The following is a 24515-nucleotide window of genomic DNA, read 5'->3' as shown; positions in this document are numbered from 1 at the left end:
CCTCCTCTCTGACCCCAGCCCCGCCCACTCCCTCCTCAATGACCCGTGCATGCACATCTCCATCCCATCACAGGCCTCTCCAGTGAGAGCACCCCGTTACACAGAGCACCCCTCCAGCTTCTCCTGACTGCGACCCCTGAAGCACATGATCTTGTCTGAGGGCTTCTTATTGTTCCCAACGGGGCAAAGGCAAAGGCCATCAAACAGCTCCCTCCAGGGCCCTCATTTCTTCCGAAACATTGCACGTTGCCATTCCCTCCCTCAATTCCCCTCTTTAACGGTACAGACTCAGTGGGAGAGACAAGCGCACGGACTGCCGGTCCTGGTGCATCTTCCCGTGGAAAGAACCCAGGGGAGGTGCGCAGCCTCCGGAGGAAGCTCCCGGCTCTCCTGAGCGTCTGGCTGCAAGAGCCGAGCTGAGCCCGGGCCTGGCCCGGTTCTGGGCGGGGAGACAGTGGACGGAGGGGACTCGCAGCGGCCACCGTGCTTCCACTCACTCAGCCCCCCTTCCTCTTCTTGGGGAGACTCAGCCCTGCCTCGGGGTGAGGGGGGCGTGGGGAGCTTTTCTGAGGGTGGATGTGTCAGCTGGTGCCCAAGGGGCTATTGCCTCTGCAGGTGTAGCCCTGCCCGCGACGGAGCAGAAGGAGCGGAAGTGGGCATCCCTGTGAGCAGCCTCGGGAATGGGAGGGGGGGGTACGGGAGGCGGGGGGCATTCCAGGCAGGAGCGGGCTCCGGGGAGGACTCCTCGGATCAGCTCAGGGGTGACCATCCCCACGTCAGGCTGTAACAACGGGACGGAAAACCAAGGTCCGTCTGTGTGGGTATCTGGTCAAAGGCTGTTACCTTAATGCTGCGTTTCCTGTGCTTTTTCCCTTTCTCCAGTTGAAACAGATAGCCTTCCGAGTTGGCACGGCTTATTTTCAGCTCGTTTCTTCGGCTTTTCTCGGAGTTGAGTTGGGATTCGCTTTCTGTTCTTGGCAGAATGGGTGGGAATGTGACCCTGGCCGAGGCCCCTGCGCCGGGCTGCACCTCCGCCAGCTGCGCCAAGGCTTGTTGGTGCTGCTCCATGAGCCGCCCCAGCCTCGAGCCTGGGGACTCGGCAGGGGGGCTGTCGGGGGAAGGATGGAAGTTCCTTATGGGAAAAAGCACAGATCTGTTAATAAAACCTGATACATACATAGCACAGAACTCTTTAGCAGCCATTGTTTTGATATATTTCTTACTCCATAAATCATTTTAACGACCTTTTCATACATTAATTTCTTAACTCAAAATACTTCTATTTTGAAAATCACTGGGGGGGGGGGCGGTCCCTCAGCCCAGCCTGCGCCCTCTCACAGTCCGGGAGCCCTTGGGGGATGTTCGACAGCCCCTCTCACAGTCCGGGAGCCCTTGGGGGATGTCCAACAGCTAGCAGGCCTAAGCCGTCAGTTGGACATCCTTAGCACTGCTGCAGAGGCAGGAGAGGCTCCCACCACTGCTGCTTTGCTTGCCAGCCATGAGCCCAGCTTCTGGCTGAGAGGTGCTCCCCCTGTGGGAGCACACTGACCACCAGGGAGCAGCTCCTGCATTGATTGTCTGCCCCCTGGAGGTCATTGCACGTCATAGCAACTGGTTGTTCTGCCATTCAGTCGATTTGCATATTAGCCTTTTATTATATAGGATTTTTATTGATTTCAGAGAGGAAGGGAGATGGAAGAGAGATAGAAACATCAATAATGAGAGAGAATCATTGATAAGCTGCCTCCTGCATGCCCCCTTGACCGGAATCGAATCTGGGACCGTTCAGTCCGCAGGCTGATGCTCTATCCACAGAGCCAAACCAGCTAGGGTTATTTTTATCTTTAGACTAATCCAGCTTTTATTTATAACTTTCATTTATTGCACTTTAAATAGAAAAACTCCATTTTGAAAAATCAAAGAACTTTCCACTTCAAAATACCTAATAATGTTGGATTAAATTAAACAAAAATCCTTTTCAACATAAAGTTGAATTTGTATGAGAAACAGGGAATCTTCAAAGACCAAAAAATAAAGAAAAACAACAACCCTAAAAGTAAAGCAGATTTTGCATAAGCTGAAGCTATTAGGTCCAAAACGTCTACTGAGTTTTAATGTTTACACTGGAGCTGGATATGTGAGGCCATGGCCCCTGTGAGGTGGGGAATCAGGTCGGAGATGCCTGTATGAAGCTGCAACCCTCAAAGAGCTACATCCTCAACACAAAGGCGGAGTGGTGAGAAGCTCATTCACCAGCCTTGAGAAACGACAGGGCAGGCCTACCTGTCTTGGTCTAGGCTCTGAATTGGAAAAAAAAAACAAATTCTGTGAATTTCCATGGGAAAATATTTAGGGTTCACATTTACCTTACCCACATAATCATGGAAATTTAACACAAAGAAATTAACATAAAAATGATCCTGGAATCGGGGTGCCCCTGTAGTAATGGGGGAAACAAATAAAAAAGTTCTCTGGAGGGATACACTGTCACCCACAAAACATTTATGTTTCTCTCTCTCTCCCTCTTCCTTCCTCTCTGAAATCCATAAAAATATTTTTTTAAAAACCACATTAATAAGCAATTAGTTAAATCTAAACCATCCCAAATCCTAGAATAGATGAGGACATATTCTACCAAGTATGAGAGTTAACAGACAAATATGCGCACGCACACAAAGCAGTAGAATATTTCTAAGAACTTTAAATAATAGCATATTAGATAACATTCATAAAGTAAGCATGTTTAAAATTATTAAAGATATGAAAGAAGAAATAAAAACTCTGAGAAACAAATTTGGAAAAAAGAACAGGAAGGTTCTAATCAGAACCACATAAAAATTCTAGACAGAAAAATTACCCTCATTAAAATTTATAACTCAATGGTTACATTAATGAGCATTAACCCAACTGAGGAGAGTTATTTCACTGGAAAACTCATCAGAGGAAATTTCTCAGAAAGAAGCAGAGAGATAACAGCTGAAAAATAAACAGAGTTAAAAAAGACACAGAGACTGGAATAAGAGAATCTAATATACATGCATTTGGTGTTTCCAGAGGAAAAATAAAGCAAATATGGAAGACATAATATTCAAAGGGAAAATTGGTGGTAATTTTTCAGAATTTATGAAAGAGATGAATTCTCAGATTTAGGGATCACAGAAGAATAACAATTAGGATTTAAAATTTCAGACCTAGATAATTCACAGTGAAACTTCAGAATACTAAAAGCAAAAGAGAGACCTTAAAACCAACAAGAGAAAAATAGACAGATTACAAACAAAATGCATAAATATATTGATAAAAGACTTTTAAAAGAACACAAACTAAAAGATAGAAAAATAATGTTTTTAAAGACGTTAATTCTCTATCAGGTTAAACTATAATTTAAGATAAAGGATAAAGTAACTTCAGGTAAGTTTACCAGTGACACACATACTTCCTAAAAGAACATCTAGAGAATCCACTTCAGGAAAAAAGAATAAAATAGAAGAAAGAATATGAGGCAAAACCATTAATGCCAGGTGGGTGTGATGCAGTGGTTGAGAATTGACCTATGAACCAGGAGGTCAGGGTTCCATTCCCGGTCAGGGCACATGCCCGGGTTGCTGGCTTGATTCCTAATAGGGGGCCTGCAGGAGGCAGCTGTTCCATGATTCTCTCTCATCATTGATGTTTCTCTCTTGCTCCCTCTTCCTTCCTCTCTGAAATTCATAAAAATATGTTTTTTAAAACCACATTAATAAGCAATTAGTTCAATCTAAACCATCATTGACTCGAGGGGACCCAAGATGGCAGTGAGTAGGTGGAAGCTACATTTACCTCCTCCCAGGATCAAACTGGAATTACAACTAAAATACAGAGCAATCAACCTGAATAACCAATGAAGACTAGCTGAATAGAAGTCTTACAACAAAGGATTTGCAGAAGATGCCACATCAAAACTGGTAGGAAGGGCAGAGAAGCGAAAAGGGCTGGCCCCACTCCTACAGGCAATGGCTGAGATTCCGGAAGGATGTCTCAGCTGCAAAAGTTTTCCCTCAGGAAAGTGGGGTCTCAACCCAATGCCCGGGCTCCCCAGCCAAGAGCATCAGAGCCATGAAGAGGCACCCACATAACATCCAGTGTGAAATGCAGTGCGGTTTCTGTCTGCCAGGGAGAGACGGCGTCCACTGAAGATACAGGCACCTTCTTAGAGTGCCAACACACAAAGCTCATTTGCAGCCACTCACCCTGGGCTCTGGTGGAGGGAGGGTGGAGCAGACTCAAGTCATGTGAGGAGAGACTGGGGTTTGTGGCTCTTGGGAGGAAGCTGAAGGGAAGTCACCGGGATCCCTGTGCGGAGTTCCTCTCCCACACCGCACGTGCCATCTTTCTTGGGTGGAGCAATCACCTCCACACTGCACCAGCCTGCGGGGAAGCAATAGCCTCTACCTGGTGACTCACTGAGAACCCACCTCATGCAGCTCAAGTACTGGCAGAGGCTCTCTCAGTGACCTGGCCACACAGGCAGCTGCAGGCAGAGGAGGCAGAGGCAGATCTCGGGGATGGCAGGCCTTTTGCTGACCTGTCCCCAAGCGTGATGCTGGTGGAAACAGGCCTTGAGGGGCAACTTGGTCCTTTGCATGCACTCCAGGCACAGCAGAGGCAGCCACCGATTGTGGATCATTTTGTATCTCCAAACAGATTGCCCAGGGCCAGTCACAGGCAGCGTCTGCCATTGGCCTGCATCAGAGTCTCTCCCAAGAGGCCCCAGAACCAACACACCCTGTGTCCAGCATCAGACAACATCAGAGCAGGATCCAGTTAGGATCACAAGCAGCACATCCACAGGGAGATCGCGGCAGGAACAAGACCCTGCTGAGGCGAAATCTGCTCTGTGTGGTCAGCATCTGCACAGCAGCTTGTACCCTGTGGTCGGGGTAGATCCTCACAGTCAGCCAGCCTGAGGGTCAACTCCATGCCTTAATGGGCCAATAGCAATCAAGACTCAACTGCAGCAGAAGGGTCCACATACACACAAGGGTTATTCATGGAGCACCCAGCACAGGTGATCAAGGAGACTGTGCCACTGGATCCCACAGGACACATACTACATAAGGCCACCCTACCAAGGCTGGTAGTCATAGTAGACCTACCTCATACATTGAAACAGACACAAAGAGGCAGCCAAAATGGGAAGACAAAGAAACATGTCTCAAATGGAAGAAGAGGAGAAATCTCCAGAAAAAAATCTAAATGAAAGAAATGAAGGGAAATAATTTATCAGAAATAGAGTTCAAAACAATGGTTGTAAGAATGCTCAAGAAACTTACCACAGTATGAAAGAGGACATAAAACCATAAAAAAGAACCAGTCAGAAATGAAGAACACACTAGAAAAAATAAACCATAGGCTGGATGAAGCAGAGGCTCTAACCAGTGATTTGGAAAACGAAGTGGCAGAAAACCCGCAATCAGAGCAGCAAAAAGAATTTTAAAAAGTGAAGATAGATTAAAGGACCTTTGGAAAAACAGAAAGTGTAACATCATCCTCTTCATAGGGGTACAGGAAGAAGAGAGAGAGGAAGGGATTACTATTTGTAGAAATAATAACTGAAAACTTCCCAAACTTGTTGAAGGAAAAAGATATACAACCCAGGAAGTGCAAATGGTCTCGTGCAAGATGAACCCAAAGAGGCCCACACCAAGACACATCATAATAAAAATGTTGAAGATTAAGGACAAAGAGAGAATCTTAAAAGCTGCAAGAGAAAGACAGTCAGTTACCTACAAGGGAGCTCCCATAAGGCTGTCAGCTGATCTCTCAATGGAAACATTTTGGGCCAGAAGGGATTGGCATAAAATATTCAAAGTCATGAAAAGCAAGAATCTACAACAAAGACTACTTTACCCAGCAAGGCTATCACTTAAAATTGATGAAGAAATGAGCTTCCCAGACAAAAAATAGCTAAAGGAGTTTGTTACCACCAAACCAGTATTACAGGAAATGTTAAAGGGCCTTCTTTAATAATGATGATAATAATAATGAGTAGGACGAGGAGGATGATAATGATGAGGGGGACAAAGAGTATGAGGAGGAAAAGAAACAGAAACCGATGAACATAGTTAAAAGAATAAAATGGCAATAAATATATACTTATCAATATTAATTTAAAATGCAAATTGGCCCTAGCCAGTTTGGCTCAGTGGATAGGGTGTTGACCTGCAGATCAAAGGGTCCTGAGTTCAATTCCAGTCAAGGGCACGTACCTCGGTTGCAGGATCCTCCCCAGCCCTGGCCCTGGTCGGGATGTGTGCAGGAGGCAACCAATCAATGTGTTTCTCTCACACTGATATTTCTCTCTGTTTTTTCCTCTCTTCCATTCTCTCTAAAAATCAATGGAAAAACATCCTCTGGTTGAGGATTAAAATAATAATAATAAAATGCAAATTGCATAAATGTTCCAATCAAAAGACATAGGATAGCTAAATGAACAAGAAAACAAGAACCATATATATGCTGTCTACAAGAGACCCACCTCAGAATGACAGATGCCCACAGACTAAAAGTAAAGGGATGGAAAAAGATATTTCATGCAAATTGAAAGGAAAAAAAAAGCAGGGGTAGCAATATAAAATAGACGTTAAAACAAAGGCTATATATAGCAAAAGACAAACAAAATCATTACGTTATGATAAAAGAAGCAATTCAATAAAAGGATCTAACTCTTGTAAGCATTTATGCACCCAACATGGGAGCACCTAAATATGTAAAGCAAATCTTGATGGACATAAAGGGAGAGATCGACAGTAATACAGTCACAGTAAGAGATGTGAACCCTCTTTTGACACCAATAGGTAGATCTTTCAGACAGAAATCAACAAGAAAATGGTGGCCTTAAAAGACACACTAGATCTTATTTTGTTGATCAATTCATTCTGCTCATTAGATTCCACAAATAAGTGAGATCATGTTATATTTGTCTTTCTCAGTTTGGTTTATTTCACTTAGCATAATATTTTCCAGGTCCATCCATGCTATTCCAAAGGGTAAGAGATCCCTCTTTTTAAAAAACTGCATAGTATTCCATTGTGTAAATGTCCCACAGCTTTTTTAATCTATTCATCTACTGGAGGCATGGGACAGACTGACATACCTCGATGTGGAGTTGGGGGCATGAGAAGAGATAAACCAAAGAACTTATATAATTATAGGCATAGCTCATGGACAAGACAATAGGGTAGTGAAGACATGGGGGGTGGGTAGGACCTGGGAGGATGGGAGTAAAGGCAGGAAAAAGGGGAGATATCTACATATAATACTATCAACAATAAAAAGTTTATTAAAAAAAACAAAACAGAAAGGAGAATGTGGTTAACAGAGAGCTGGAGAGGGAGGGAGAAAGGGGAGTTGTTGGTCAATGGTTGTTTCAGTTTTGCAAGATGAAAGAGAGATCTGTTGCACAATCATATGCATGAAGTAAATAATACTATATTGTGCACTTAAAAATAATTAAGGTGGTAAATTTTGTTATGTGTTGTTGTTGTTTTTACCAGAAAAAATAATAATTTGAATCTGGTAAAAACACACATACACACACACACACACACACACACACACACACACACACACGATCAGATAGATTTAATTGATATCTTCAGAGCATTTTACCACAAAGCAGCAGAACACATATTCTTTTCAAGTACACATGAAACATTTTCTAGGATAGACCATATGCTAGGGTACAAAACAATACAAAGTCTCAATAAACTTAAGAACATTGAAATCATATCAAGTATCTTCTCTGACCATAATGGTATGAAATTAGAAATCAATAACAAGAAGAACACTGAAAAATACTTATAACATGGAAGCTAAATAACATGTTACTAAACAATGGATGGGTTTAAAACTAGATCAAGGGAGAAATCAAAAGATACCTTGAAAAAAATAAAAATGAGATCACAACCCAAAATCTATGGGACAGAGTGAAAGCAGTCTTAAGAGGAAAATTCATAGGATTACAGTCCTACCTCAAAAGATAAGAAAAATCTCATATAAACAATCTAAATTTACACTTAAAGGAACTTAAAAAAGAACAACAAACAAAGCCCAAAGTGAGTAGAAGAAAGGAAGTAATAAAGATAAGAGAGAAATAAGTGAAATAAAGTCTAAAAATATACAAAATATCAATGAAACCTAGAGCTGATTCTTTAAAGAGATAAATGAAATTGATAAACATTTAACCATACCCATCAAGAAAAAAATAGAACCCCGGTCAGTGTAGTTCAGTTGGTTGGGTTCAATTCCTGATTGGGCACATACCTAGGTTGTGAGTTCAATCCCTGGTGGTATGGGAGGCAACTGATCAAAATTTCTCTCTGACATCAATTTCTCTCTCTCTCTCTCTCTCTCTCTCTCTCTCTCTCTCTCTCTCTCTCCTTCCCTCCTTCCTACCCTCTCTCTCTCCATCCCTCCCTCTCCCTTTCTCTTTCTAAAACCAGTGAAAAACATATACTTGGGCAAGGATTAAGAAAAAAGTAAAAAGAAAGAGGACCCAGATACATAAAATCAGAAATTAAAGAGGAGAAATAACAACTGATACCAAAGAAATACAAAGGATTCTAAGAAAATATTATGACCAACTATATGCCAATAAATTGGACAATCCGGATGAAATGGATAAATTCCCAGAAACATACAATCTTTCAAAACAGAAGCAGGAAGAATCAGAGAATCTGAATAGATAGATTACAACTAGTGAAATTGAAGCAGTAGTGAAAAAACTCCCAGCAAACCAAAGTCCTGGACCAGATGGCTTCACATCTGAATTTTACCAAACATTCAAAGAACTAACACCTATTCTTCTCAAACTATTCCAAAAAATTCAAGAGGAGAGAAGACTCATAAGCTCAGCTTATGAGGCCAACATTATATTAATTCCAAAACCAGATAAAAAAAACTACAGAGAAGGAAAGTATAGACCAATATCCTTGATGAACATAAATGCTAAAATACTCAACAAAATATTAGAAAATTGGATCTAGCAATATGTCGAAAAGGTCATACACCATGACCAAGTGGGATTTATTCTAGGGATCCAAGGTTGGTATAATATCTGCAAAGCAAAAAATGTGATAAAGAAAATGAAGGATGAAAACCACATGATCATATCAATAAATGCAGGAAAAACACTTGATAAAATTCAGCACCTTTCCTATATACTAAAAGCCTAACATGCTAAGTGTCCGACTGTTCATTTGACTGACCGCTTGCTATGATGTGCACTGACCACCAGGGGGGTGAACAGTCAACCGTTTGACTGATTGCTATGACATGCACTGACCACCAGGGGCAGATGCTCTGACAAAAAGGTTAGCTTGCTGCTGGGGTTCGGCTGATCAGGGCTGGGTGAGACAGCCAGACACGCCCTAGAGCCCTCCCGTAGTTCCTCCCTGGCCCTGATCGTGCACCAGTGGGGTCCCTCGGCCTGGCCTGTGCCCTCTCGCAATCTGGAACCCCTTGGGGGATGTCCGCAGGCCAGGTCAAGGGACCCCACCAGGGCACGAATCTGTGCACCAAGCCTCTAGTCTCAATATATAAAAGCCTAATATGCAAATTGTACCCTTGCGAGTTTGATCGCTCGCTATGACATGCGCTGACTACCAGGGGGCGGTGCAGAATGAAGGAAGGCCCCGGCCGAAGGCCCCACTCGGCCCTGAGTGCTGGCCAGGCCTACCTGTGCACGAATTTCATGCACCAGGCCTCTACTTTATAATGAAATCTCTCAGGAAAGTGGGAATAGAGGGAACATACCTCAGTGTAATAAAGGCCATATATGGCAAACCCATAGCCAACATCAGTTACAATAAAATCAGGAACAAGACAGGGTTATCTGCTTTTACCACTCCTATTCAACATAGTACTGAAAGTCCTAGTCACAGCAATCAGAGGAGAAGAAAAAATGAAAGGCATCCAAATTGAAAAGGAAGAAGTAAAACTCATTATTCATAGATGATATGATATTGTACATAGAAAACTTTAGACCAGTGGTTCCCAAACTTATTTGGCCTACCGCCCCCTTTCCAGAAAAAATATTACTCAGTGCCCCCTGGAAATTAATTTTTTTAAAATTTTAATAGCAATTAAACAGAAAGATATATGTATTAATGTTTCTACCTTTTTCGTAAAATATAGTAAAGAAAGGTGTAAATTAGAAACATTGAAGTTTGAAATTATGAAACTATTTATTGAACTCAGAATAGAAAGGTAATACAAAAAAAGTTAAAACAAATGCACCTGTGGCCATCACCGCCCCCCTGGATCGCTGCAGCGCCCACCAGGGGGCGGTAGCGCCCACTTTGGGAATCACTGCTTTAGAGACTCCACCAAAAAGCTACTAGAAATGAATTTGGCAAAGCAGCAAAATATAAAATTATATTTAGAAATTGGTAGCATTTCTATACACCAATAATAAACTATCAAAAAGAGAAACTAAGAAAACAACTTCATTTATGATTGCATAAAAATACCAATGTAAAAGACCTTTACTGAGAAAATTACAAGATTCTGTAGAAAGAAATTGAAGAAGATACAAATAATGGAAAGCATATATCATGTTCATTGATAGGAAGAATTAACATCATTAAAATGTCCATACTACGGAAAGCAATCTATAGATACAATGAAATTCCTGTCATGATACCAATGGCATATTTCATAGAACTAGAATATCCAAAATTTATGTGGAGCCACAAGACCCTGAATACCAACAACAATCTTGGGAAAGAAGAACAAAATTGGAGGAATCATGCTACCTGATATCAAGCTATACTAAAAGGCCATAGTAATCAAAGCAGCATGGAACTGGCATACAAACAGACAGAGATCAGTGGAACAGAATAGAGCCCAGAAATAATCCCATGCCTTTACGGTGGTCAATTAATATTTGACAAAGGAGGCACAAACGCACACTGGGGTAAAGGCAGTCTCTCCAATAAATGGTGTTGGGAAAATTGGACTGATATGTGAAAAAAAAAAAGAAGAAAGTAGGGCACCAACCTACACAATACACAGGAATAAAAATGGATTAAATTAAATGTTAGACTCAAAACCATAAAAATCCTAGAAGTAAAATCTTGGACATTTCTCATAGCAATATTTTTTCTGATTTATCACCTTGGGCAAGAGAAACAAAAGAAAAAATAACAAGTGGAACTACATTAAACTACACAGTTTTTGTACAGCAAAGGAAAGTATCAATGAAATGAAAAGGCAACCTGCTGAATGGGAGAACATATATGCCAATGACACATATGATAAGGGCTTAATATTAAAAATTTAGAAAGAACTTATAAAACAACACACACACACACACACACCCCAAACAAACAAACAAACAAACAAGCAAACAAAAAACCCCAAACAATCCAATTAAGAAACAGGCAAAGGTTCTGAATAGACACTTCTCCAAAGTGGACATACAGATAGCCAATAGACATATGAAAGGATGCTCAATGTCACTAATATTCAGAGAAATACAAATTGAAACCACAATGAGATATCACTTGACACCTGTAAGAATGGCTATCATCAGTAAGTCAACAAACAAGTGTTGGTGAGGATGTGGAGAAAAGGGAATCCTTGTGCACTGTTGGAGGGTCTACAGATTGGTGCAGCCACTGTGGAAAGCAGTATGAAGTGACCTCAAAAAATTTAAAATGGAACTGCTTTCTGACCCAGAGGTTTGACTTCCAAACACATATCTGAAGAAATCCGAAAATCCAATCAGAAATAATGTATGTACCCTATCTTCATTGCAGTGTTATTTACAATAGCCAAGATTTGGAAGCAGCCCAAGCAGCCCATTGGCAGATGAGTGGATAAAAAGCCATGGAACATCTACACAATGGAATACTACTCAGCCACAAAAAAGAGAACATTACCCTTTGCAACATCAGGGGTCGACCTGCATAGTATTATGCTAAATGAAATAAGCCAGTCAGAGAAAGACAAATACCATATGATTTCACTTATATGTGCAATCTAATGAACAAAATAAACTAACAAACAAAACAGAAACAGACTCATAGATACAGATAACAGACTGACAACTGTCAGAGAGGAGGTGGTTTGGGGGGCTGCGTGAAAAAGGTGAAGGGATTAAGCAAAAACAAAACAAAAGTGGTAGACACAAACAACAGCATTGTAATGAGCAGAGCGAAAGTGGGGGAGAGGTAGGAAGGTAAAGTGGGGATAAATGACGTGAGGTGGTGAACACAAAATATAATATAAAGATGATGTATATAGAATTGTACACCTGAAACCTATATAATTTTATTAACTAACTAGAGGCCCAGTGCCCGAATTTGTGCACGGGTGGGGTCCCTCCACCTGGCTGGTGATCGGGGCAGATCAGGGCCATCTCACCCAGTCCTGATCGGGGCCGATCAGGGCTAGTGGCCAGGGAGGGGCTGCAGGAGGGACTGCGGGAAGGCTCCAGGGCTTGTCTGGCCCCATATTGCCCAGTCCCGATCCACTGGACCCCAGCAGTAAGCTAACCTACCGGTCGGAGCATCTGCCCTTGGTGATCAGTGCACGTCATAGCCACTGGTCGGTCAACCACTCGGTCGGACACTTAGCATATTAGGCATATATATATATGAATATGTATTTCCAATAGGGAAAAAGAATATGTATTTCCAATAGGGAAAAAGAAAAGAAATACATAAAAAGTGGACTATTTTAGGCAGAAATTGGAGCCAAGGATGTTGTTAGGTAAATTTTTCCTCTCCTCTGACCATGCCATGATGCCATGCCCCCCCCCCCCCCCCGCCCCCGTCACTTCCCATTCTTCCTCTCCTGTCTTTCTCCTCTAGAAAACCGCTTGAGAAAAGAGCATTCTTACCACAATATTTCCAAGTTCTTATATTTGGTCTCTGTGTAAGTTTGTTTGGGTTGCTTCTTATTTTCAGTTGCTCTGTTAACATTTAAGTTAGAAGCAGACTGAGAGCCTTTGTAACTCGGGGGCACTTGTCTCTTAGTGAGTCCATTAAGGTAGTTCAAGTCCATATTGGAAAGAGTGTTCATGTGTAGCTGCTGGTATGAGAATCTGTCCTCTTCTTGGTCTTTGCGTCCTCTTTTTTTATTAAAATTCATCACTGAGTGATATCCAGGAGCATTTTTGTATAATAACGCCTTGTCAAAAGTCTGCTGTGGTGGAGCAAATCTATTGGAGGTTCCGTGGGGCCCCTGGCCCCTAGGTGCCCCTGAGTGTTGTAAGTCGTTGCTGGGGGCATGCGTGACCGCAGCTGTCTCATGCCTTATGGGAGCATCAACAGGCTTGTTCTGAGTTGGTTGCCGTCTGGGAGTGTTTTTCGGGTTTCCCTGACTGAACACCAGCTCTTCCGGCACCAAAGACTTCAGGCCAGGTTTGTGCTTCTGCTGTTTTCCAGCCTTGTGCCCGGCTGCTCTTCTGGAAGGCTGCTGGCCACTGGCGGCTTCGGGAGATGGCCCTCTAGGTTCCTGACTCGATGCTGCACTTTCATATTGAGACCAGTGTTCCTGGTAATTCCAAAAAGATATTTTGGTTAATGCAAAATTAAAAGGTGGTCACTCCTCACACATTTTAAATTAGTGGTTTTCGTCGGGGAGCTGAGACTTGCAGGAAGGTGACCGTGGAGTTGAAAGGAGATAGAGACTACAGAGGCTCTTTCCTATCTCAGGCCCCGAGAGCAGACTCAGCTCGGTGACTCCTCCTGGCGATTTTAGGTTATACATTTTCTAGAAAGAAATGCAGAGTTTAGAATGGACTTTCTATCAAGGACAAGTCTTTGACTTAAAATCTTATAAAATGAAGTGTTGCTAAGTTGGGGTGGGGAGAGAAGCTTTACCTCTAAAGAACTGCATACAAAGAAAATGCAAATGTACATCAAAATATTCAAGTTTGTTTGTTTGTTTGTTTATTTATTTATTTATTTGTTAATCCTCACCCAGGGATATTTTCCCACTGATTTTTAGAGAGAGTGGACTGGAGGGGGAGAGACAGAGAGAGAGAAACATCGATGTGAGAGAATGGTTGCCTCCCACACGAGTCCTGACCAGGGGTGGGGATTGAGCCTGACACCAAGGTATGTGCCCTTGATTGGAATCAAACTCGGGACCCATTCAGTCCGCAGGCTGATGCTCCAAACGGCTAGGGCAAGTTTACTTGAACTAATAGGAATATTTCAAAAATATTAACCAGAAAGAACATTAATGATTTGCTTTACCAACCAAACACAAGTTTAGTATGAAATACACTCACTTATCAGATCTTTTTACTCATATAGTTCAGCAGCTAGACATGACCTCTTCACCAGATGAAACAAATTGGATTTATAAGAGTCTGCACTCCGATAGGACGTCTGTGAAACCACAAGGGTTGTTTTGCTTCTGCTCCTTAATGTAGCCTGTACTTAGGCAATCAAACATCTGGGGGAAATAATTCAACTTCACAACAGTCTTCATGCTTTTCAGTCTTGTAACAACAAAATGTACTCCTGATATAATAGATACACCATGTAACTATATTGTACTAAGTCATTTAGAAATATTTTTCAAGGAATAAAGCACTCATTACTTTGTGAAAAACTCGCTGAGCTAAGAGGCCGTTGGAATGATTAACTGCTCACTGAAAACAGCCAGATGACCACATGCATCAGCATGTTACATAACTGCAGCTCATGCCTCCTTTCTGAACACACGTGTATGAGAGCTCTGTGGTCTGAGTCCACAAAACATTAATCAAAATATGCAAGTTACCAGGACCATTTGAGAAAAATAGCTTAAAGTAAGTAAATCATGTTTTTGCTTAAACTGTTTAGCTTGCTATGAAGAATGATCAAAGTATTGCAATGAATTCAACTTTTATTTCACTTTCCTGATATAATCACTAAGACTCATCCTATTCTTGTATAATATTAGGTGGCATTCTATTTTGAATGAAATCTAATTACAATGATAAGGGTGAGACTATTTAAAACATAACAGAGAATTTTACATCTTACATCAGATTTTTAAAATAAGAATGGCTTGCCAAAACCGGTTTGGCTCAGTGGATAGAGCGTCGGCCTGCGGACTGAAAGGTCCCAGGTTCGATTCCGGTCAAGGGCATGTACCTGGGTTGCGGGCACATCCCCAGTAGGAGATGTGCAGGAGGCAGCTGATCAATGTCTCTCTCTCATCGATGTTTCTAGCTCTCTTTCTCTCTCCCTTCCTCTCTGTAAAAAATCAATAAAATATATTTTTAAAAAAATAAGAATGGCTTATAATTTGAAATTTAGAGTATGTTCTCTTTGGAATTGGAGATTTCTGGAGGATTGGCCAAATTCTGATTAGCTCCTCTAAACTTTAATTTTTTTTTTTTACCTGTGGTGTTCCAAAAAAGAAAACTTCTTTTTCTGCATTCCAATTAAGACAGGCTGTGGCCCTGGCCGGGTAGCTCAGTTGGTTAGAGGGTTGTCCTGGTACATACAGAGAAAGGTTGCAGGTTTGATCCCCAATCAGGGCACACACAAGAATCAACCAATGAATGCATCAATAAGTGGAATAACAAATTGATCTCTCTCCCTCTCTCTCTCAAATCATTGATTTAAAAAAGGAAAGACAAGTTCTTCCTCCCAGGCAGTGCCTTGAGCTGCATGGGAATGTGGGCGAGAAGGCTCTGCAGGTGCCCGAGAGCACCCTTCCTCGCAGCGGATCCAGAAGAAACCTGCTATTCACAGTCTCACAGGCGTGTTCATGAAGCACGGGGCTCTTTCCATGGCTGCCATCACTGTCTGTGACAGGCAAAAAGGCCCTTTGCTGGGATCTGTAAACATGTACCGATGCTGATAAGGTCAGTCTTTTCCATACCTGTTCAGTCTTTCAATTGCTAGAAAAATAAGTGACCAGAAACTTTATTTTTGCTGCCATCCAACTGTACTTGCTTTAGTTCTCTTTCCTCATTTCCAGCAAAAAAAGGAAAAGAAAACCTATTAGGAATTTTTTTCCTGGGTACAGACCTGAAATCTTGGCTTTAGTCATGTTACACCGTTGCTGACAGTTCAGGTTACTAGAGTGTTCTTCTCAGGGTGCATTGTCAACAAGGCCAAGGACTCATCATGTCATGAAACTTCCTCTCAAGTGTTAAATTCGCTATTCACATAAATGTAAGTGCCCGAGGTGGCATTTCAGTCCCCAGAAAGGAAGACACTTATGGGCTTGATGTGATGTCTCTTACTTTCCCAGTAGCCTACTTGAGATCTGTGGTTTACCCAGGATTTATTACCCTACAATGGAGACATCAGGTGTCACACTTTAGGTGGTAAGACCTGAGTTCCCTGAAGTTAACATACAAAGCCATTCTCAGGGCGATTTAATCTCCATCAGCACTGAAACCCTCTATTTCATCGGCTCTCACTGGGGTTCTTTTGTTGCCCACAGGCACAGTCAGCCCATGCTGCATGCACTCGGAGCAACTGCTTAATGGCCGGAGGTTTTCCTGGCGCACACAGAGCTGGGTCCTTCGGCTGCACCATCAGCTCCCGGGCATCCTGGTGCCTAATGCGAGGATGATAATTCCTCAGTCAGACCCGACCTTAGTTAATGTCTGTTCCCACTGGGCCATCTGAGAGAAGTTTTCCCCAACCCTGAGAAAGGCAGCACCAGAAGTTTCCTCTTTCATGGCTTTGCTGTTTACATGGCGTAAGCAATGGGGAGAATATATGCTCCGATCTCAACTGAGAAGTTCATCATTCAGAACTGCCTGCAATCTAGCTGAATGGAAGTCCTACAACTAAGGGCATAAAAAAGAAGTTACATGGAGGCTGGTAAAAGGGGCAGTAACATGGAACAGGCTGGTCCCACAACCACAGATAGTGATTAAAAATCAGGAGGGATGTCTTGGATGTGGAGGTCTCCACTGAGGAGTGAGGGGTCTCACCCCACACCAGATCCCTCAGGCCAGGCTCCAGTTCCAGGAAGGGAAGTCCCCATAACTTCTGGCTGTAAAATCAGTGGAGCCCAGCCAGTATGGCTCAGTGGTTGAGCACCGACCTATGAAACAGGAGGTCATGGTTCAATTCCCAGTCCGGGCACATGCCCGTGTTGTGAGCTCAATCCCCATTGTTGGGCGTGCAGGAGGCAGCCGATCAATGATTCTCTGTCTCATCGCTGATATTTCTATCTCTCTCTCCCTCTACCTTCCTCTCTGAAATCACTAAAAATATATTTTTTTAAAAAATAGCTTAAAATTAATGTACAAAAAAACAGAAGAGAAGGAAAGAAATTGAAAACCTATTTGAAAAAATGACGGAAAACTCTCACCTGGTGAAGGAAAAGACACTCGTGCCCAGGAAGGGCAGAGAGTCCCAAGCAAGATGAACCTAAAAAGGTCAAGACTCATCATAATGAAAATGCCAAGGGTTAAAGACAAAGAGAGAATCTTAAAAGCAGCAAGAAAACAGCAGTTTGTTACCGACAAAGGAGCTCCCATAAAGACTCAGCTGATTTCTCAACAGAAACTCTGAGGGCCAGAAGAGATTAGCAAGAAATATTCAAAGTGATGTAAAGCAAGGATCTACTGTACAACCAAGATTACTCCACCCTGTAAATCTATCATTTAGAATCAAAGGCCAGATAAAGAGCTTCCCATACAAGAAAAAGCTAAAGAAGTTCATCACCACCAAGACAGTATTAAAAGAAATGTTAAGTGGTTTTCTTTAAGAAGAAGAAGGAAAAAAAGATAAAAATATGAATAATAAAATGGCAATAAATACATATCTATCAACATTTACTTTAAATGCAAATGGATTAAATGCCCCAATCAAAAGACATACAAGAATTGAATGGATAACAAAACAAGACCCATACATATGCTGTCTGTAAGAGATCCACTTCAGATTGAAAGACACACATAGAATGAAAATCAAGGGATAAAAGAAGATATTTCATGGAAATGGGAATGAAAAATAAAAAATAAAGCTGGGGTAGCAATACTTATATAAGACAAAGTAGACTTTAAAACAGAGGTGATAACAAGAGATAAAGAAAGATCCAGCAAATCCACTTCTGGGTATGCATCTGAAAAACAAAACAAAACAACCCAAAACACTAAATTAAAAAGACATGTACTGTACATCCATATGTTTATTTATAATAGCCAAGATATGGAAGCAACCTAAGTGTTCATCATAGATGAATGGATAAAGAAGAAGTCATGCATTATATACAATGGACTATAACTCATCCATAAAAAAGAATGATATCTTGCTATCTGCAACAACATGGATGGACTAGAGGGCATTGTGCTGAGTGAAATAAGTCAGACAGACAAAGACAAATGCCATATGATTTTACTTATATGTGAAATCTAAAAACAAAATAAACAAATAAGCAAAACAGAAACAGACCCACAGATACAGATAACATTTTGATGGTTGTCAGGTGGGAGAGGGCATTGGGGTTGGGGGTGTCAAAAAGGAGATGGGATTAAGAAGTACAAATTAATAGTTACAAGATAGTCATGGGTATTTGTAAAGTACAGCATAAGGAATCTATACTAATAAAAGGGTAATATGCTAATTATACCGGATAGACCGGACGTCTTCGACTGGGAATCAAAGCCTTGGTGGCAGGGGCTGAGGCAGAGGGGGTTAGGGGTGATCAGGCTGGCAGGGGAGAGCAGTTAGGAGCATCAGGCAAGAAGGCATAGGGGTTAGGGGTGATCAGGCATGCAGACAGAGGTGGTTAGGGGCAATAAGGCAGGCAGGCAGGTGAGCGTTTAGGAGCCAGTGGTACTGGATTGCGAGAGGGATGTCTGACTGCCGGTTTAGGCCCGATCCCGGGAATCAGGCCTAAACTGGCAGTCGGACATCTCCCGAGGGGTCCTGGATTGGAGAGGGTGCAGGCCAGGCTGAGGGACAAATTTTGTGCACCGGGCCCCTAGTGTAGTCAATAATATTGTAAAAACTAGTGTGGCATCAGATGGGTACTAGGTTTATCGAAGTGATCACTTCAGAATCACTAGGTTGTATACCTGAAAATAATATAATATTGTGTGTCAAGTGTAATTTGAGACAGCACGAAGGGACCTGAAGAGTACTATGCTAAGCAAAATAAGCCAGTCACTTATATGTAAAATCTAATGAACAAAATAGATCCAGGGACATAGAAGCATGGAACGCTTCCCCAACCTGGTGAAGGAAAAAGACTTTCAGGAGGAAAGCAAGGTTTGGGGTGGGGGTTGGAAGAGATTAACCAAAGAACATATACACATATATGCACAACCCACAGTGTAGTGAAGGCCTGAGGGAGTGATGGTGGTGGAGCAGGGGCAGGATGGAGGGGGTCAATGGTAAAAAAAAAGGGGGTCATCTGTAATATTTTCAACAATAAATATAAATTTAAAAAAATTATTAAAGAAACAAATACATGAGTACTTTGAGGTTGGGTTATAAGTTCCACCTGATAATATTAAGAAAATTTAGAGCATACTTATCAACTGGCTCTAATTTTCAGCATCAGTAAGGGAGGACTCTGTTCAGATTTTAAAAGAATATAGTTATATGGGTGGTGTTAGAGGAAAAACCAAATTAATAGCTCTTTGGAAATGTGGGATGATTACATAGGATATGATCCCAAAGACTATGAGATTAGTCAAAGATCCTTCACACCTTTCACACTACCATTCATTTTCCTTGCCTACAAAGTCAAGAGTAATTTAAGAGTGGCAAGAGGAAAATATCCTATTTCATCCTTTTTTAAAAAATATTTTTTATTGATTTCAGAGAGGAAAGGAGAGGGAGAGAGAGATAGAAACATCCATGATCAGAGAGAATCATTGATCGACTGCCTCCTGCATGCTCCCTACTGGGGATTGAGCCCACAATCCGGGCATGTGCCCTGACTGGGAATCAAACTGTAACCTCCTGGTTCATCGGTTGATGCTCAACCACTGAGCCGCACCGGCCGGACCTATTTCATACTTTTGAAGCTTTTCTTAATTGGAGAACTTTCCATTTCTCCGTTGACAGCATGTTCTTTGCCTGGGAAGGATCTGCTGGTGGGAGTGTGCTCCCTTTCACTGGCCTGCTAGGGTCAGGCCCTTGGCTAAGTACTGTGTCCAGTTCTGGGTACGCAACGGAAGTAGAATTTGGAAGACCTGTGACGATTCTCAGGGCACACAGAGTGACTCAGGACAGCGAGATCTACATTGAAACGTAAGTGCAGAGGGATTGCGTGGCTTGTAAAGAAGAAAAGAAGATGAGAATGATCCATTATCAGTATTCTAAAAATGAAAATACAGAGGCTTAAATGGTCTCAAGGACATTGATTCCTCCACGTCTTCTTTCTTCCCATGCCCTATCTCTAGTTTCTCACTTTTTTTTCAGCATGTAAATGTGTTTAAACCTCTTCTGTTACAAAAATGAAAGAATCTCTCACTTGATCTCATTCTCCGGCTAAAACTTCCCTCTTAACCCACTGCCAAGCACCTTGAAAGCGTCGGCGCTCCATTCCCCATCTCTCATCTCCTTTCTGCACCTGCAGCCACGCTGCTATTCCCACCACCCACCCAAGCTGCACTGCTCAGGCCTCCAGTAACCTCTCAGTTGTTAAATACTATGGTCACCTTTTTCTTTAACTCTTTATTTTTCAAACTTCAAAATTATTTTAAAAGTTAGAGAAAAAGATGCGAAAATAGCACAGAGAGCTCCCAGATATTCTTACCAAGATTCACCAATTTTTAACATTTTGCCACATTTTATCATTCCTTCTCTGTCTCTTCATATATAGATAGACACACACATTTACATATATATTATTTATTATTGTTTGTGGTATTGGTATTTAGTTTTCTCTGAATCATTTGAAACTCGAATCACCCCATTTTCACGGCATCTGTTTACTTGTTGTCTCTGCAGAGTTTGACCTTGCTCACTGATTTTTCTTTCTTGACATTTCCATGTTTCCAGTTTTATGACACTGTTTTATCCTAGTCAGCTTTTGACCTGTCTAGCAATTCCCTTGTAGTCTCACCTTCTGCTCTCTACCTCTGCCTCTGCTCACTCTTAAATGTCTGCCGTTCTTTATAGGGCCTTGTTCTAGACCTTTCTCTCTTCTTCCACTACCTATCTGGGGCATTTCAGCAATTCCTGCAGCTTCAATGCACCAGTGAATTCTAATGATGCAAATGTATGTTGCTAGCTCCTATGTCTCTCCTGTGTTCTGTACCCAGACCAGATACAAGCAACTCCAAACTCAACACAATCCCCCTCCCCCGCCCTTCCTCACACCCTCTTCCAGGCAATCGCCCTCCCCCTTTCAGACCAGCACCAAAGCCCTCCTTCCTTTTCTTCCTCAGTGGAACTGAGACACTCATCAGACACTTGGAAACTTAGCTTTTGCTTTCGGGGCTAGCCCTCAGCCTAGACTCAAATAAACTCTAAACCTTTCATCTATTTGATGATGTGATCAGGATTCCAAAGAAAACCACCAGGACCACCCTGCGGACACAGACCTGCTGTTAGGTCCCAGCAGGAGCCCATTATGCTGCGCTGGCTCCTGGCTTCATATTGGTGACCTTGGGCGAGTTCTTTCTTGGAATCCCAGACCTTCCTGCTTTTGGTTGCAGCCCTGGCTTTGCTTGAGCTGCTATTAGAAAATCCCCGAGGTGGCACCAAAGATAAGGGTTGGTTGAATTAAAATTAACCCAGAAAAAGGAAGAAGGGGTGTTTGTTTTTATGTTTTGGTCTTTCAATTGGGATTGCTTTTTAAGAGTCTGAATAAAAAAGAAATATCTTTGCTAGTTAAATGAGAGGGACAACTACTTCTTCCAGCCCCAGTTTTGGGCAGTCTTCACTAACTAAATATCACAGTGGGGGAGTCTGGGAATCTCAAGGCACGAAATGATCACACAGGGAAATCCAGGACAGTGTAATAATAACTGACTTGTCTGGGGACGTACCCATAGGACCGTCACTCAATGCTCCAAGTCCATGGCTGTGTTAGACAGCCAGAGAGAGGCACCCAGGCACATGAGGGCTCTAGACTCAGGAGGTAAAAGCCCCAAGGAAGTCAACCCACAAGCAGCAGCCTGTAACCCACAACTTAATATTTCTAGAAGCTTATTCAGATTCTACAGATTTCAAAAGAAAATTAAATTCAAAACGGGAAATTGTACCTCCAAGGCCAACAAGCCCCAAACAGACAGCCACTTATTAGCACTCCTGGAGGATTCACGTACAATTCACGCAAAGCTTTATTTGTAAGTATTTAAAGAAATGGGAAGATTTAACTAAAAAATGATTATAGGTTAAAATGGCTAAAATGGGGAACTTTGGATATATTCAAATTGATTTTTATGCATGCACAATTGGAAAAAGCCAGCTCTAAAATGAAACAAAATGAATGGGAAGCTTACTTTGACTGAAAATTAGAAGCCTCAAGACAAGGCATAGATAAACTCTCTTTTCCCCAGGAAGTTAATAAAAAAGTTTGAGAGACTGTCTCTGAATTAAAAATGGCTTCCAAGTCCCTACTCCTCCCTCTTTTCCAATTACTCCACTATATCCTTTCTGCTCTGAGCTTTTCTGTGTGGACTTACTAGTATTTTCCTTCCTCCTCCCCTTCCCTTCTCTTCCTGCTCTCCCGCCTTCACCTCCCCTGACTGAAAAAGAAACTAAAAACAGCTGAGCCTGGACGAGCTAGAAAGACCAGACATTCTGGTGGCTTCCTTTAGGGAAACACCAGTCCCAGGAGGGGAGAACCAGCAATAACGTGTGTGACCTCGAGTAGAAAACAATTGAGAAACCCAGCTGGAGCTGTTCCCCATCCCCTCCATGACCCTGGCAGACTTGCGAGGAATTTGATGTAACTATTAGGACACATGAGCCTGGCTTCTCAGACCTGTCCCAGCTGATAAACCTGTTCGTTTCTGAGAGGAAGGCAGCACAAAAGTTACATAAGGCTTGTTGGGAAAAAACCTACAGAGGGTTTTTAAGACAGAGACCAGGATGAATGCAGGGAACCAGCCTGTTGGTTTTACCAAAGCCCCTCCTGAGGCATCCCCCAGAAGAGACTGGACTGGAACCCAGCAATGTAGGTGGAGACCTGACGAAACCAGGCCGGATTTCTCTGAAACTTCAATAAAACTTCCAAACAACATTCAGACCTGTCTCCAGACAATTTTAATAATCATCGAAATTACCCATTTCTCAAGTTGCCATTTTTGGAAGGATTAGATGAAGAGTTTGTAATTCTGGTTGAACAGCATCAATTAAACTGGCCTACTATGCATGCTAATCAGCTAGCAGTTCTGGCTGATCAATTATCTAAACTATTCAAAAGAAGGAAAGGGATGGAGCTACTAACATCATGAATTTATAGCTCCAATAATGAAGCAATCAGGGCAGACCTTCCCAAAGGACTTTCACCAGGAAAAGGAGAACCTGCTTCTACAACAAGCCAGGACATCTGGAGAAAGATGGCAGAAAACTGAAATGGCATTTAGGAAAAAAAGAAAAGAAAAGAAAGAAACAGAAGCAAGCATAGGGCTGCTCCAAAAATTATGAGAAGGTATTTCCCCTCTCCTTACCAATCTTCAGAGGAAACTGAAATTATCACCAAGGGGAAAATTACCGAGGCTCTCACCCTGCCAGGACTACATTCTCTGTTTCCAACCCTACCCAGTTACATCGCCCTTGCCCTCAGAGTAAAACTCCTAAACAAATGGTAGGGGCAGCTAACCAATTATGTCTTTTTAATGCAGAATCTGTTCCCTCAGGAATGTTACGGGGCAACATATATTTTTACTAGTCAAATCTGCCCCAATACACCTGATAGGACAAGACTTCCTTGAAGCTCATGACACCCACATATCCTTTTCTCAAAAGGTCAAATGTATTTAGAAGTAAATAGATCGATTAAGAAAATGATTTTAAAGGAGCCTGGAAAAGAGGAAACTGCCTGGCCAGTGTGGCTCAGTTGGTTGAGCATCATCCCGAGCACTGAAGGGTCACCAGTTTGATTCCAGGTCAGGGCACACGCCAGGGTTGTGAGTTCGCTCTCCTGCCGGGGTGCATGCAGAAGGTGGCCTGTTGAGGTTTCTTTCTCCCTCTCTCTTCCTCTCTCTCAAATCAATAAAAGCATTTTTTTTAAGAAAAGAGGAAACTAATCTTGAGACTGAACATTTACTACAGGATGTCCCCATGGAGCTCTGGGATCTTTCTATGGATATTGGCAAGAATAAGTGAGTCATGATGTGTGTTTTCTTACTGGGTTGAGGTATTCCCTTGCAGAACAGCAACTGCTTTAATGTAGGCAAATTATTATTAGAAAAATAATTTCCAATTAGGGAATTTCCACTGGATTACATAATAACTGAGGGACTCATTTCACTGGGAAAATAATGCAATCCATTTATAACATTTGGCCTATTCTGCAACATTTTAATTGTTCTTATCACCCCCCCCCCCCCCCCCCCCCCCCCCCCCCCCCCGGGGGGGGGTGGTCAAGGG

At 42.2% G+C, this 24515-nt stretch overlaps 1 protein-coding gene across 2 annotated transcripts in view; it reads right to left on the bottom strand.

Annotated features, from left to right (window-relative positions):
* LOC102256269 (chromosome unknown open reading frame, human C11orf63) overlaps positions 1-24515 on the bottom strand; it is a 105743-nt gene that overhangs the window by 19399 nt on the left and 61829 nt on the right. For both annotated transcript variants that reach the window (XM_014530726.1, XM_014530727.1), the window contains exons 3-4: positions 12887-13542; positions 844-1132 (exon numbers count right to left, since the gene is read on the bottom strand). In XM_014530726.1, coding sequence (XP_014386212.1) covers positions 844-1132; positions 12887-13542 — 945 coding nt within the window. The remainder of the gene's footprint in view (positions 1-843; positions 1133-12886; positions 13543-24515) is intronic.

This window comes from Myotis brandtii, unplaced genomic scaffold, assembly GCF_000412655.1.
Source record: "Myotis brandtii unplaced genomic scaffold, ASM41265v1 scaffold767, whole genome shotgun sequence".
Taxonomy (NCBI): Eukaryota; Metazoa; Chordata; class Mammalia; order Chiroptera; family Vespertilionidae; genus Myotis; species Myotis brandtii.
This window is presented reverse-complemented; position numbering and strand designations above follow the sequence as displayed.